General features: G+C 45.5%; 1 protein-coding gene across 1 annotated transcript in view; it reads left to right on the top strand.

The window, feature by feature from the left end:
• Iars1 (isoleucyl-tRNA synthetase 1) overlaps positions 1-16,391 on the top strand; it is a 47,713-nt gene that overhangs the window by 16,326 nt on the left and 14,996 nt on the right. The window contains exons 12-25 of the mRNA XM_038334084.2: positions 537-628; positions 1,338-1,436; positions 2,175-2,301; positions 3,525-3,598; positions 4,652-4,846; positions 6,411-6,497; positions 8,342-8,425; positions 9,198-9,342; positions 11,231-11,351; positions 12,670-12,761; positions 13,909-13,986; positions 14,812-14,933; positions 15,307-15,409; positions 15,631-15,714. Of these exons, the coding sequence (XP_038190012.1) occupies positions 537-628; positions 1,338-1,436; positions 2,175-2,301; positions 3,525-3,598; positions 4,652-4,846; positions 6,411-6,497; positions 8,342-8,425; positions 9,198-9,342; positions 11,231-11,351; positions 12,670-12,761; positions 13,909-13,986; positions 14,812-14,933; positions 15,307-15,409; positions 15,631-15,714 (1,503 nt within the window). The remainder of the gene's footprint in view (positions 1-536; positions 629-1,337; positions 1,437-2,174; positions 2,302-3,524; positions 3,599-4,651; positions 4,847-6,410; positions 6,498-8,341; positions 8,426-9,197; positions 9,343-11,230; positions 11,352-12,669; positions 12,762-13,908; positions 13,987-14,811; positions 14,934-15,306; positions 15,410-15,630; positions 15,715-16,391) is intronic.

Raw genomic sequence — 16,391 nt, 5'->3', positions numbered from 1 at the left:
TTCCATCATACTTACTCAGTTTGTTTGTTTTCCAGTAACAAAATTTATTCAACTAATTAATCTTCATTATTTATAGTTCTGTTAGAATTAATGTAGATGTTTTAAACATTTGTTTAAGCACTGAAGATCAGCTGCTAGGAGCCACCTCGAGGCCTAGTGTGTTTAGATGGGGAGGCATGCTGTAGTTTCCACAGTAGGAGCTGGGAGAACTGCGCTGTAGGCTTCCTGGAGCGGCCTTGTTATGCTCAGGCTGTTGTTTCTGTTTATAAACCTCAGTGTCTGAATAGTTACAGATATAGTTTTAAATTATTTAAGTAGCTAAAACGGAGCAGAGTAGTTTCCTGGGTTTTGCTTTTTGATGCGGTGTTGGAGGGAAGCCAAGGGGCCTGTGCATTCTGGGTAACCTCTAGCTGTATCTCCAGCCCCCTGAACAGATGTTTCTCAATGACATTGATTATTTGTGCTTTTCATTCATCATGAAACACCAGTAAGTTTGCTAGAGTGTTTTAATGCAGTCATTTTAATTTTTTTAACAGGATGCTGACAAAAATATCATTAGGATGTTGAAGGAACAGGACCGGCTGCTTGCGGCCTGCACCTTCACTCACAGCTATCCTTTCTGCTGGAGGTGAGGGGAGTCGACTGTTGGCCTGGAGCTTCATGGCTGTGCGTGTACTTGTTGCTTTGCTTGTGCCCACATTTTCTCCCTTGCCCCTGTTCTATCAGAAGAACCATTTCCTAAGGCTTTAAAAACAGGAAAAAAATATGTGTGTGTGTGTGTGTGTGTGTGTGTGTGTGTGTGTGTACACTCCTTAAGCTGAAGTTACCAGCTGTTGTGAACTCTGGTTGCAGGGATCCAGATTTGGGTTCTCTGCAAGAGCAGCAGGCACTCTTTGATTGCTGAGTCATCTCTTTAATTGCTGAGTCATCTTTTTAATTGCTAAGTCATCTCGCCAGCCCCTAATTTTGTTCGACTTTTTTTCTTTGTCTTTCTTGGTTTCATTTGAAAGGAGATGAGGAAGCTTAGACATCTGTGTTTGTTTCTTATTTGTATTATGTTTATGTGTGTGCCTGTGTGGCCGTCAGAACACTGTGTAGAAGGTGATTCTCTCCATCCACCATGTTGGCTCCAGAGATCAAACTCAGGTCGTCAGGCTTGACAGCGTGTACCTTTACCTTCTGAGCCATCTTGTTGGTCCAGACATATGACGTATACAATCTAAAATAAACGTGACTGTCAGCAGAAGGCTGAACAGGGGGAAGTGATGCTAATTAGAAACTGAAGTCAGTCTTGCCCTTGGTGTGTCTGACTGACTGCATCTGTGTTCTGGTCCCAGGTCAGACACTCCCCTCATTTACAAGTCGGTGCCCAGCTGGTTTGTGCGAGTGGAGCACATGGTGGACCAGCTACTGAAGAACAATGATCTGTGTTACTGGTGAGCATGAAATGTGTTTCTTCCTACGGCCCTTTGCATGTAGTGAGTGGAGTGTGCCCTCAGAATTAACTAGCCATCTCTGATTGTTGTAATTGGTAGCTGTCTTTTTCTCTGTGTAAGGAGCACAGAAGCATATACAGTTGAAGTAATGCCTGCTTATGATAGAAGATGTGAGAACTCACTAGAGATAGCAAGTGTCACCTGCCTGTGACTTACAGGATGAGCTGACTTTGGGGAAAACATTTTAGCCAGCATGGTAGCGCACGCCTTTGATCCCAGCACTTGGGAAGCAGAAGCAGGCAGGCCTCTGAGTCTATTAACTTTAGTAATTTTCATGATAATGACTAGTGTGTATCTGCCAAAGCCATTTATTTATACTTAATCAATTTGGGTACTTGCCCTCCTGATAGGGGTTTTACAAAGAAAAGTGAGTTCTTACATCTTCTATCATAATCAGGCATTAGTTCAACTGTAGATGATATGTGTGTGTATTGTGGCCCTTGGCTTTACAGAAACTTTGTCCTTCCCCGGGGCTCTTCCCTGAAAGTGCCAGCCCAGCTCATGAATAGTCAAATAGGCAAAAAAAAAAAAAAAATCCCAAACATGTGCTAGTGCCTTCTTTTCATAGGACGTGCTGGTAGTATCTCCAGAGCGCCACAGAGGCTTGTGTTGGCGTGGTTCATCATCTCCACCTTCTGCTCTTCCTGCATGACTGGTCATGTGCTCTGTCTGTGGCAGGGTCCCAGAGTTCGTACGAGAAAAGCGGTTTGGAAATTGGCTGAAGGATGCACGTGACTGGGCAATCTCCAGAAACCGATACTGGGGCACACCCATCCCACTGTGGGTCAGTGACGACTTCGAGGAGGTGAGACTGGGCGGATGGCTTTGTGTTGGGTACCGCTGAAGTTTTCTGTCATGTTATATGAGTATGGCTAAAGGTGTGGAATTCTTGCTGTCTCTCTTCATGATAGCTCTGGGTTATCTATTTAGGGGCCTAACTTTTTTTAAGTGTAGCTTTGAATTTTTATTCAGTAAAATGGGGGAAGACAGTAATTTCTTTATTCCTGTGAAATCCACCCATTAGATGGTGGGTGGGTGTTGGCTTTGATTCACCCCATCCCCTGCTACAACATTAAGTTACAGAACTAACTTCGAGTTAAACTGACCTGTTGCATGTGATGCACACCTTTAATTTCATCACTCAAGATGATCTGCAGGATGATCTGCCCGTTGTGACCAGCGTGGTCTCCACAACGAGTTCCAGGCCAGCTAGAGGGATATACTGAGACTCTGTCTCAAAAAAAAATAGTTAAACTGAAAGGGGAAACATTGCATACCTTACTGTCTGGAATTGTGTTTGTTTATATGTGAGTATAGATGCATACACTTGGGTAGGCAGACAGCATTCCATGGCAGAGCCTTCTGTCCCATGCATACCAGCAGTGCTGAGGTGCAGTGGATTTCCTACAAGGACCTGAGAGGCAGCAGTGTAGTTCTCAGGACTGAAGGAGGAGCAGAGAAAAGCCCTGGGGGCCTCTAGTTTAGAGTCCTTTCCTCTCCCGATGCTCTGACCCCTCCCCATCAGGTGGTCCTCATTTCCTGACCCACCTACCCACGCTTTAGCCCTTTACCTGAGCACAGCCCTCGCACCTTGTTACTTGGGCTGATTTTATTTTTGGGTACTCCAGGCACAGAAGCTTAGTTCTAGCCTTGACTTGGAAAGATCGCAGATTAAAGAACCAGATCCAGTTTCAAGGAAGAAAGTAGGATGCCTTATGCTAATAGTCTGATTCTTTCAGGCGGAGATCCGATTAGGATAAATCCCCCAGAAATACCTGTTGAGGTGGTAGCTGTGGTGCTGTGGGGGCCTGTGCTGCAGACCTAGAGGAGTGGCAGGAACAAAGTCAGCACTGGCTTCTTTGGAGCTGCCCGTCTTGCCTGAGAGATTAGTTGCTCTTCAGCCCAGAGTGCTCTGTTAGCCCACTTGTATAGAAAACCAGGTTTCTAAAACTGAGCAGAACGCTGCCTCCGTGACCTCAGCGCAGTCTCCTCGCCTCTGAGACTCTCCTTTTATCTGCCCTTTGACAGGTTGTTTGCATCGGATCAGTGGCAGAGCTTGAAGAATTGTCGGGAACCAAAGTCTCAGATCTCCACAGAGAGAGGTCAGTTCCCAAACACCTGAGTCAGAGCCATGCTATCGTTCGTCCTGGTAAGACCAGGAATTACAGATCTGCACCGGAAGGACACTGGTCTGTTACGTACTTTGTTGATGAACCGTGTGGGTTTGTGTTGATGCGTCCTTCCTCCTTGCTGAAGTGTCAGATAACTTTGGTACTTGACCTTTCAGATTGGGGGCTCCTGGTGTTCTCAGCCTTTGGAGACAAGTTATCACAATATAGTAATCCTTGCTGTAATAGAGCTCACTGTGTAGGTCACGCTGGCCTTGGCTCACAGGGATCCACCTGCCTCTGCCTCCTGCACTTGTGCTAGGATTAAAGGTGTGCACCACCACACTAGACCACACCTTCTTTTGCTTGTGCATCACTTGTCAACTAGGTGTGTGTGTTCTGAAAAGTACATCATTAGACAAATTTATTATTGAACAAATATTCTGGAGTGAGCTTGCACAAACCTAGTGGGTACAGACAGGTTCATCGCTCAGGCCTGTTAGTGTAGTCAAGATGCTTATATATGAAATGTACATGGGTGTTGGCAGCATAACATGGCATACAGTTTTACAGTGGGAGTAAATACACACCCAGTACTTAAAATAAAAGCCAGATATGACTGCTGTAATCGACACTCAGGTGGTAGAGGCTGATACAGCAGAGTTCAGAGCTGTTCACAGCTACTTAGCTAGTTCAAGGCCAGCTTGGGCAATGAGGGTCTGTCTCAAAACTAGAAAAAAATAAGGTAAATGCCTAAACTGATTGCATAGCTGTTTATGATCACTGTTGGCTACAGTGAGCCGTGCACACTTTCATGTGCTGTGCAGTAGTTTTGCTTGCTTCCCATCCTTACCTGTACTACGTCACTAATCAAAAGAAAGTTTTCAGCTCTGTTACACCCTTATAGGATCACCATTGCGCATGTAGTCCCTCCTTACCAAAATGCCGTTGTGTGACACATGAGTACAGCCTTCTCAGATTGGCATTTCAACTGTGAGTTCTTCTGTACTTACAATGAATAGAAGTGGTAACTTTTCTGTTTCTCAGCATTGACCACCTGACCATCCCATCCCGCTGTGGGAAAGGACCCTTGCGGCGCGTCTCTGAGGTGTTTGACTGTTGGTTTGAGAGTGGAAGTATGCCCTATGCCCAGGTTCATTATCCATTTGAGAGCAAGAGAGAGTTTGAGGATGCTTTTCCTGCAGACTTCATTGCCGAAGGCATCGATCAAACCAGAGGATGGTATGTCCTTTCTTTCTTTCCTTGGATATTTCTGTTGGTTTTACTTTATCAAAATGTGTTTATTAAGTGTCCACATGTGTCTGCCTAGTGGTGATGTGGTAATGAGACAGGCTGTTCTGCCCTGCCTGCCTAGCATGGACACCAATATGTGTTTCAAGTAGGAATCTTAGCTATCATAAAACTATATTGATACAGCTTGTACTATTTCATACTGTGGGATATATCTATATAATAAATTGAAACAAAACTCTTTATACTTGTTCTTAGCTTGTTTATTTAAGATCTTTTATTTGGACATTTAAGTCTGACAATAGGTTGGGTGCAAGAAATTGGAATGTGTTCAAAAGTTAAGTCTAGCTGGGTGGTGGTGGCGCGTGCCTTTAGTCCTAGCACTCAGGAGGCAGAGGCAGGTAGATCTCTGTGAGTTCGAGGCCAGCCTGGTCTACAGAGAGAGTGCCAGGACAGACTCAAAAGCTACACAGAGAAATCCTGTCCCCAAAACACCAAATATAAATAAATAATTAGTTAAGTCCAGCCTATGCATGAACATTCTGGAGAAATCCAGGTATGTGGGGGGATTTTGTAACTAGTTCCATTTATCCAGTGCCCTGTTTGAAATAGTGCTGCCATGCTCACTAGGGGTCATTTGCCTTCCCGTGCTTTGTGGCATGGGTGCTGATTCGGTGCATTCGTCCTTGATGGTGCTGCAGGGCTGTGTTTAAGGAACTGCTGCTGTGGTTTCCCCTGGACCTTATTGTTCTGCAATGAGCTGTTCAGCCTTCAGTGACCGTTAGAGCGTCTTCCGGGAACAAATTAATGGAGGCTTTGTTGTCGTCTGATGTTTTGTTTGGTTGTTTAAATACATGTGTATGTGTGTGGTGCCTCGGTCTTCACATGGTCTGTCCCATCACATGACCTGTCCCATATGATCTTGTAGGAAGTTGTCTCTCAGCTGGCATCTCTGTTGGTCCTGGGAGCTTCTGCAAGTGTTACCAATGGCTCCGCACTGCAGATTTTTGTTTTATGTGTTTTGGCAGTCAGATTCTAATTTGAGTTCTCTGTCATGGGCGTGATACATTTGTGCCTATCACTTTATGTATAATATAGGGCTGACCAGGTAGCCCAGTGAGTAAATGCGCTTACCACCAGGTCAGATACCCTTGCAGGACCCACATGGTGGAAAGAGAAGACAGATTCCCACAAGTTGTCTAACTGCCACATACCTCATAAGTAAAAGATAAACAAAGAAATTAATTAAATTATAGAAGTATAGTGAATCAAAACTAAAAGTAATTCAATCTAGTGAATAAATATACATTTCCTTTTTTTAGTTTTTTGAGTCAGTTTCTCTGTAGCTTTGAAGCCTGTTCTGGAACTCGCTCTGTAGACCAGCCTGGTCTCGAACTCACAGACATCCGCCTGTCTCTGCCTCTTAAGTGCTGAGATTAAAGGTGTGCACCACTACAGTAAGGCATAAGTACACTTTTTTTTTTTTTTTTTTTTTTTTTTTGCTTAGATTCCTCTTCTCCTTTTACCGAGTTATCCTGGTTGGTTTGTTTTCCAGGTTCTACACCCTGCTAGTGCTGGCCACAGCCCTCTTTGGACAACCACCCTTCAAGAACGTGATTGTGAACGGACTCATCTTGGCAAGGCAGGTGCTCCCTGATCTGTAGTGGCGAGTTTCAGCTCTGATGCTCTTATTGTAGCCTTGAAATTTGTGTTCAGAGCAACCGCGTTCTGATTGGACCTCCCTACATTTTCTCTTTGAATAGAGGGAGTTGCACCACCAACCCCTGCGCTCTAGTGCCTCTCTTTCCAGTCTCAAACTTGTTTTTGTTGTTTCTGCTTTTGAGGCAGCCCTGACTGGCTTGGAATTTAATCTTGTAGGCAAGGCTAGGCTTGAACTCACAGAGATCCACCTGTCTCTGATCGTGCCTACCTGTCTCAGATTTCTTACTCTCCAGAAGCAGAGTTACCTCAGGTTTAATGTCCTCCTGCCCTAAGCTCTCAGGTACTGAGATTACGGGTATGTGCTATGGTTCCGTGACCTCTCCTGTGTGGGTTTTTCTGCAAGCGCAAAGCAACAATCCATCTGAGGCAAGGAGGAAATTTGGATCAACAGGCCTCAGCTAGGGTTAGTTCAGATTTTTAGAGTCTGATGCAGGGCAGTTTATTTTGAAGTACAGTACAACTTTGGAAACAAGCTTCCTGATCATTATCTTCAATTCCGTATGCACAACAAAGCCAACGTTGTGACGACATGGAAAAACTCTTTGCAAAGTACATGTATGTGACCTACACCACAAAGATGGGCTCTGTAGCTTAAGGGCTTACAGGAGGATCTGGAGTGGCCTCAGTCACACAGACAGCCTAGAGGTTACCAGCCTATAAAGTGTATGTGTCGTCTCCCTAGGGAGGGAGAGTCTGGGATAAACATAATAGTCTGGGGGATTCGGGTGTAACCTGGCCCTACAGATAGCACAGATCACCAGGCTGTTAACAATATCCACTCTCAGCCTTCTGGGTGGGAAACAGGCATGCACACCCCTCCCTTGCAGAGACAAGCTTGTGTGCTTACCATTCCTGGTTTTTCTAGTGTTTATCTTGTTGGTACTGAGGTACTCTGAGCTGTACCCCCATTCCTGCCTTGTGGTTTCCTTGGCTGGTGAGATGGCTCAGCAGGCCCAGCACCGCGCAAGTCTGATGACCTGAGGACGTTCCCCGGAACCAGTGTTAAGGTGGAAGGAGAAAGCAACTTATCATTTGTTCTCTGACCTCCACACATACACCACGGCACACGCACACCTGCACATACACACACACATCTGAGCATGTACAGCTATGACATTGAATGGTTTCACCACCATAGGACCTTGTTCCCTCACTTACCTGTCCATCCCTGTTCCCAATTTCTCTGGAATAAATAAACGCTAAATCATCTTGCTGCTCCATTCTGCCTTGAAACTTCCGTAAAGACTTACTACAGTATTTAGAAAGACATTCCATGGCTCCACGGGTAGAGACACTTTCTTTGCAAACTTGACTGACTCAGATCCCTGGAACCCACATAACGATGGAAGGAGAGGCCCATGCCTCACACACATACATCAAGGACATATGCATATACAGTACCAAAAAAATAAATTTAATATAAAAGAACAAAATCCTGGAGGTGATGGTGCACACCTTCAGTCCCGGCACTCAGGAGCAGATGCAGGTGAACCTCATCAGAGTGTTGAGTGTGAGGCCAGCCTGGTCTACAGAGTTCCAGGACAGCCAGTGCTGCACAGAGAAACTCTGTCTCAAAAAGAATCAAAAGAAAAAAGAGAAAACCCTAAAAATAGAAACAAAAACACCGTGCCATTGTGACTTAGACTAGCTTCTATCTGTCACTCCTTTGGATTTGCATTTGTGTGCTTGCATGCAGTCTATACCCATATATAAAGGCCAGCTATGTTTACCTATTTAATTGGTATCTACTTTCTGTTTTACAAGTGATGGCCAAAAAATGAGCAAACGGAAGAAGAACTACCCAGATCCAGTTTCCATCATCAATAAGTATGGAGCTGATGCCCTCAGGTAGGAAGCAGCTCCCTGCTCGTGTGTGTCTCCTGTCTGTAGTCACCATTCTCAGGATGCTAGATAATTATGCTTTAAGAGTTGGTTCTCTGTGTGGGAAGTTAGATTTTTATAGTTCTTGATGTCTTAGGACTAGAAACTGTCCTGGATACCATAAACCGTCCATGGCCACCCAGGTGGTGCATATTGTTTCTTTCTAGGTTCCCTGTCTTGTTGGTATTAGAATTATCTCCCCACAATGCCCCTGCTTTTTTTTTTTTTTTTTGGCTTTGCATTTACAATACTGTATAAGATGTATTTACACCAGAACAAATAATTTAACATCTAAGAGGTTTAAGAGAACTTTTAGCTACTGTTTTAAACAGTCATGCTCCTGAAGTCTATCATGTTTAGGTTGCAAAGGCCTAGAGAACTTGTTCAGTAGCTCCATGCCACCGGTGACACCCACTCCTGTAGCCTAGAAACAGAGAGGCTGCCTTCTGCTCACTCATCAGTCAGACTTGTATTTGTCCCATTCTCCATCGTGAGGGTTTTCCCCCAAAGTGTAGCAGTGCTCCTCATGATCCTGTGCGCGCCTGCGGTGGGGGTGCGAGTGTGAGCACTGTCCCTTCAGGAGGAGAGTGGATTTGAGCTGACCTTAGTCCTTAGGAAGACGAGAAAGACTTCTGTGATTGGAGGTGGAACAGGAGTGCTTGTCTTCCCGGGGTTACAGTAGTAATACTTGGATTATCATCTACGTAACTTTTCTTTGTAAATATTCTGCTTCTTCCAGGTTATATCTGATCAATTCCCCTGTAGTAAGAGCAGAGAACCTCCGCTTTAAGGAGGAAGGTGTACGGGATGTCCTCAAGGATGTGCTGCTCCCGTGGTACAACGCATACCGCTTCCTCGTCCAGAATGTCTTTAGGCTTCACAAGGTATGGGCCACATTGGGCTGTGCATGCTGAGCTCTGAGTTGGGACTCTGGGGGACCTTGAGGCCATTTCTTCTGTTGTCTGCTGTTGGATAACCCAGAACCGTGAGGAAACCGTACATGATGATGCAAGAGGTGACTGGTTCTCTGTAGGACATGGCCTCCTCTATATAAAGAGGTGTGTCATAGTTTAGTCAGCCAGTCCTTTGTTCCACAGATTTCATCTTGAGTGAGGTTCTCTTCCATTCCTGGAATTCGGGACAGTGTAAGAGTCAGCTACTGACAGAGTTACCTGGTGAAGGACTGGACCAGATCCTGTTTCTTGAGAGTGTAGTCATACAAGATTTGTAAGGGGAAGCCTTGGACTGAGACTTGGAGTGACAGCAGCTCGGGATGGGTTGCTGGGATTAAAAATAGTAGTTGAGCCATGCAGTCAGTGGTCGCCTTTAACCCCAGCACCCTGGAGGCAGAGGCAGGTGGATCTCTGTGAGTTTGAGGCCAGTCTGGTCTATAGAGTGAGTTCCAGGACAGCCTGGGTTATACAGAGAAACTCTGTCTCTGGGGGTGGCGGGGGGAGAATAGTAGTGGGGATATATGTGAGCCTGTGCTTCAGATTGCTCTGCTCTCAGGATGCCCATCCTAAGAACCCTTTGTCTGCAGCCACCTCCTCAGACCCCAGGCTGACTCCTATCAGTGCCCAGCATCTTTATCACTAGTATGTGTTTTTATATGGTGTGCATGTTTATGGTGGAGCACCTGCTGTGCTCAGCTTCTTACTCCGGCACCTACCAACAGAACTGCTGGTAACCTACTGTCGAGTGGGTACAATGTGACCCTTGAGCAGGCAGAAACTAGCAAGTAAGACAATGGTCCATTCACTTGCTTCTGCTGCCTCTGGATCCAGCTTAGCTCTTCTGCTGAAAACAAAACAGGAGTAGTTCTCACGAAGGACTTCCAGGGTACACTTTCCCTGGAAATTTAGAAAGACAGGCAACTTCCCTAGGCATTCAGCATGTCTCTCTTTTGTAATTTTGCCAGCTCTTCTCCACATGGTGCCAGGTAGGGATAGCATTCATGAAGCCCGCGTGCTCTGCAGATCTTTGTTGGTGTGGAACTCACACCTGCCCTCAGAGAGGCCCATCTGTACATAACAAGGCTGCACCCACTGTGAGGCGCTCAAACCAGGCCAATAGTCCTCACCACATCTGCTGACTGTCTGAGAAGCACAGCTGCAGCGAGTTCAGTGTGCAGAGCAGGAGCAGTTGAAATGCTCTCGGTCGGGGAGGGCTCTTGCAAAGCAGATGTGAGGGGTTCCAGCTGAGATTTGAAGGGTTCCTGCCTGACATATGAGGGGTTTCAGGATTCCTGGCACTGTTCCAGTGTGTAAGGGATCATCTAGTTCTAGAAGGTTTTGCAGTCTCCCGAGTTACCTTACAGTAACTCTAACCCTAAGTCCTCTAATCTTAGTTAAAATCAGGGTTCATTGGGGATTTGATGGTGCTCATGCTGATATTTCTGAATGTCAAATTCTAGCTTGTTAGCAGCGTCTGAGGTCATTTTGTATTTTTCTTACTTCCTTTCATTTTACTGATGGAAAGCATTTGGTAGGCCTAGAGAGATGGCACAAAGGGTAAGAATACTTGTTTTTTCAGAGGACCTGAATTTGGTTTCCAGCACCCATATTATGTGGCTCACATTTACATTAACTCCAGCTCCAGGGGATCCAATGCCCTTTTCTGACATCCATAGACACAGGCACACAGGTGCACACAGGCTCATGCACATTTCCAAACACACAAACACTCACACATTTTATTGAAAATTAAAGTTATTTTTCTCCGGTATTAGTTCCTTCTGTGCATGTGAACATCTCACTGGGTGTCTGTCTGCAGGAGGATGGAGTGGAATTCTTGTACAATGAGCACACAGTCAGAGAAAGCCCTAACATCACTGACCGGTGGATTCTGTCCTTCATGCAGTCTCTCATTGGGTTCTTTGAGACCGAAATGGCAGGTGAGTCTTCTTACGCTGTCTTCCTGGGAACGAGGACCTTTTACTCTCCTTATAATTCTTCTTTTGTCATTTTAGCTTTTCCCTTATTAACATGGAGGACATTTTGAGAGAGAACACAGATAATTTTTTTTTCAATAACCCTGAAGTATAGTTTTAATGAGGCCCATTAGTTGTAAAGGAGTTTATTTCGGGGCTCTGGGAAGTTTAGTCTGAGGATTGCAGACTTGTGCAGATGATCAGTCGTCTGGGAACCCTACCATCTTTCAACACTAGCTGCCATGGCTTCCCACGCAGCCGAATCTGCAGATAGCACACCTAGGACAGAGCCCAGTCTGCGTAGGAGCTGGCAGATGAGGTCCGTGCACAGGAGGCTCGTCAGACCAGGTCCCAGCTTGGCTCTCCTGTCCCCTGCATGCTCACAGTGTTTCCCTCAACAAAACCATGAGGGGGCATGTGTACAGGGTAGTGATGGCATCCCGTGGGAGCTGCCAGTTACTGTGAGCTCCCTCGGGAAGAGCTGCTTCTGTGTCCATGCTGTGCGTGAACCTCCTTAGATGCTCATGAGACACATCTAATGGCCTCTCCTCTTCGACAGAAAAGGCCCCCACTGGTGAGACCACCTGTCTAGAAGTGTTTGGCCAGCTAATGACTATGGCCCTGGATTCTGGTTTCTATGAACCACACTAAGAGCAGTTCACCCCTTTGCATCTTCCCGTGGTGCAACAGTGGTACTGTCAGCAGTTTGGCTGGACCATTCTCCTCAGTAGGGGCTACGCTGTGCTTTGTAAGATGCTGAGAGCATCCCCATGTCACTCAATGGAAAGAGCGATGTTGCTACTCCATATATTTATACCATGAGTATCTCCTCAGACTTTGCCAGATATTTCCTGCAGGGCAAAATGGCCCCTGGTCAAGCTCTGCTGGCATGTGCTGTGCCTCTCAGCATTTAAGGCTTCCTGCTATGTTCTAGTTAGGGTAGGAGGAACACAGTGAGCGGTGTGGAGCTGGGTTCTGTTGGTCCTGTCCAACCATTCTGTTACACCATGCTACATAGTCACCCAGAAGAGGGATTCAGTTTTTTCATCTATGTGGGTTTGCTTGTAGCTCACTATCATTTTTCCGTGCCCCTAAACACCTTGGCTGCCGTGTCATATGTTCTTGATACATAAGCCACATGAGCCATCTGATTGGTTGATTCTGATTCTCACTGTTCCCTTGGGGAGTGAAGCATCTTAGATTGAAGGGTTGCTAATTCTTTATCATCCAGTTCTACCTGCAAGGCCCGGCCTGGGCTCCTTAACTGACATCTTGCCTTTAGCTTACAGACTATACACTGTGGTGCCGCGCCTGGTTAAGTTTGTAGATATTCTGACCAATTGGTATGTCCGAATGAACAGGAGAAGATTAAAGGTAAGAACGTGTGGGAATAACAAAAAAGTCTGAAGTTTCAGGGACAAAAGAAAATAAGAAATGCCAGATGGTGGTGGCACACACATTTGATCCATCACTCAGAATGCAGAGGCAGACAAATCTCTGAGTTCAAGGCCCACCTGGTCCATAGAGTGAGTTTCAGGGCAGCTAGGGCTAAACAGAGAAACTCTGTCTCAAAAAATCCACAACAGCTGGGCAGTGGTGGCACAGGCCTTTAATCCAGCACTGGGGAGGCAGAGGCAGGTGAATGTTTGCCAGTTCAAGGCTAGCCTGATCTATAGAGCGATTGCCAGGAATGGCTCCAAAGCTACACGAAGAAACCCTGCCTGTCTTGAAAAACTGAAGAGAATAAAAAAGAAGGAAGGAAGGAAGGAAGGAAGGAAGGAAGGAAGGAAGGAAGGAAGGAAGGAGAGAGAAAGGCCCAAAGGGGAACAGCGTGGTGGTCGATACTCTATTCTGAAAATGTCTTCTGTTTATGGTACATTAACTGTAGTGATTGCAATTGCAGGGTGGAACTTACGAGTTCTGAGGGTGAAGTCCTTAGACTGATGGGGGGTGGGGGGAGTAATTTACTTTCATACTTCTTAGCCTCCTTCCTGGGGGGAATGCTTTGATTTGGAGGAGAGAACTACACAGCAGGGGCACCTCTCTGTTTTTGTCTCCACCCAGGGAGACAGAGATCAAGTGCTGTAGACTGAATTCTTCTTAGCTGTTGGGGTGAGCATGGCATGGACACGGTAGGCTTATGCAGAATTTATAGTGAGAGAAGACAGTGACAGCCTCCTCGCTGTGGGCAGTTTTTTCTTGCCATGAGGAAGCATAGTTACTTTAGAAGCTCACAGTACATACCTCTTTTAAAGCAAAAACTTCCCAACTCCTCTTGTATTGGAATCCATCTACCCTGCCACCTTCAAGTCCATGGTCAGTCTTTGGCTCCTAGTTACAGAGCCACTTCTCCATTCGTCTGGCCTCCGATAGGGATGGGCAGCAGAGTGCTGCCCTATGCTGGCCTCTCTCACTGCTCTGCACAGCCCCAGGGCTGATGGCTGTGGCCATTTCCCCTTACATCAGTTTTGATGACATACTTACTCCTAGCAGCTGAGTATTTGTCTCTTTTGTTCTTTAGGGTGAAAGTGGGACGGAAGACTGTGTGGTGGCTCTGGAGACCTTGTTCAGCGTCCTGCTTTCTTTGTGCAGACTGATGGTGAGCTGCTCAACCCCTTTCCAGAACTGAGCTACATACAGTGACCCCTGCTGCAGCCCCCATCAGTCCTCTATGGAGGTGTCAGCGGTGCCTGTCTGTAGCCCCTTTTCAGAATCTAACAGCGCATGTGTCTAACCCTCGTCTAAGTACCAGCTGAGAAACATTAAGTGCTTAATCATTGGCAGTTCAGCATTTAGACAGGATCTAGGGAGGTGAGACAAATCTCGCTAATGTGACTTTAACTGTGAGTAATGAAGAGATTCCTAAACTCATACTTAAGTGATCAGACATAACTTAGTGCAGATAGGAAAATGTGTGATCGTTTTACATGGATTCCTGTTAGTTACACTGAATTAGGTGGCATGTGGATGGGAAGGCTGCTGCTCCAGCAGTGTTTGAAGCCTTCTGTTGAGTCTGTGAAGTTCATGGGAGACTTTACCCTTATACAAGACTGTGGTGCCGTCCACATCTGGCTCCCTACATCTGCATCCTGTGATACAAGTGGGCTTTTCTGCTTTACAGGTATAGTTTCTAGATTTTAAGATATTCAGTACTTGTGTATATAGGCTTAACTGTTAATTGTTCAGGGGCTCCTGGTTTGGTTTGATTTTGGATGGCATGACATCTAGAGCTGGTTTGAGTCCTGCTTCCTGCTACTGTGAGGACATATGAAATCATTTCTTTGAAAAGGGACGTCTAATAACCAGCCTCTGTCTGTATTGCTGTATCCTTCTCTGAAGTGACTAGTTTTCCTTTCTCAGTCTAAGCGAGATCAACTGATGATGGGTGTCTGTGAATGATATTCCCTCCTTCATCCTCCTACAGGCCCCTTACACACCGTTTCTTACTGAATTGATGTACCAGAATCTGAAGACGCTGATTGACCCTGTTTCTGTTCGGGACAAGGACACACTCAGCATCCACTACCTCATGCTGCCATGTGTTCGGTAGGAATCAGATACAGAAACGTCACGTAGGCCGTAGAAAAGGGAAGTATGTGTAGGGTTCCAAGCTTCCCAGGAGGAATGGGGAGAGGACTCATTTCCATGTTCTACTTCCTGAACCCCTCATCCCACCGAGGCTGATGCCGCTACTCTCCAGCTGCAGGGACCCATCTGGATAGGTGGTGGGAGGGTACAGCAGCCTCCTTAAGAGTTAAGGTTAGGTGAGATGTAAACACCTTGGGAGCTCATTGTGTGCCACTCAAGATATGAGGTATCACTGGAGACCAAGCCTGATCCTCTTTCTCACTTAAGCATAACTCTTTAAGATTTTCACCCTTTACAGGGAATAATCTTTTCCTATTCTTATGTTTCTCAGAGAAGAACTGATTGACAAGAAAACGGAGAATGCAGTGTCTAGAATGCAGTCCGTGATTGAACTCGGACGAGTGATACGAGACCGGAAAACTATTCCAATAAAGGTTTGAACTTGTGTTGAGATACCAGATTGACACAGGCCTATGTCTTAGGAAATTTCAATGTAGACCTTCCAGCAGTGGCATAGTTCTTTGTCCTTTTCTGCTGTAAGAATGGCTTGGCACTAGTGTAGCTAAACATTCAGGTAACTAACTAGAGGAGCATTCACCATTTTGCCCTTTGGAGGAACTGACCCCCAGTTCATTTCCCCTCCCTTCCCTTCCAGTATCCTTTGAAGGAAATTGTGGTTATCCACCAAGACCCAGAAGCTCTTGAGGATATCAAGTCCTTGGAGAAGTATATCATTGAGGTAAGGCCAATGATGGTCCTAGCCAAATTTTTCTTCGGGACAATTATTTTAGGAGGTATTTCTCAGTGAAGTTCTTTTATTCTTTCGTAAATTGCTGCATGCATAACCATCGTGAAATTTTACATGATCAGTGGATTTCTTTACTCTGATTTACTCTTCCTCAAAGTAAATTTTTGTGATTAACAGAAAAGCTTTGCGTCTTCAAATGATGACATCGTAGCCATTTGCTACTTGTGAGTGCACTGAGCGTAGTATGTGTTTGATAAAAGGTGGACCAGTGTACACCCTCCCTGTCTCTGGGGTCTCTTGCCTTGTGAAGGAAGTTCCTGGGAGTTTACACATTTATGCATGTATATACATTATGTATGTAGTTTTTAACTCACCATCTTATTATACCCTTTGTGGGAGGGTTGAGGAGACAGTGTCTTACTTTGCAACGTAGGCTGGTCATGGAGTTCTCCTGTCTCGGCCTCCCATGTGCTGGCATTATAGCCATATGTCACCACCTGAGTTCTAAAATATATTTTTTATCGTGTCTGCCTAGTATTCATTTCCTGTCTGCTTCATAATCCATTTCAATATTCTGTTTGAAAAATTTTGGGTTCTCATTACAAACAAAGATAAGTGTATCTGCATATTGCAGTGTGTAGCTGTTGAGTGTCTCTGAGTATTTCAGT

The sequence above is a fragment of the Arvicola amphibius genome, chromosome 6 (assembly GCF_903992535.2).
Source record: "Arvicola amphibius chromosome 6, mArvAmp1.2, whole genome shotgun sequence".
NCBI classification, from domain to species: domain Eukaryota; kingdom Metazoa; phylum Chordata; class Mammalia; order Rodentia; family Cricetidae; genus Arvicola; species Arvicola amphibius.
The sequence above is the reverse complement of the archived record's forward strand: the minus strand, read 5'-3'. Positions and strand labels throughout refer to the sequence as shown.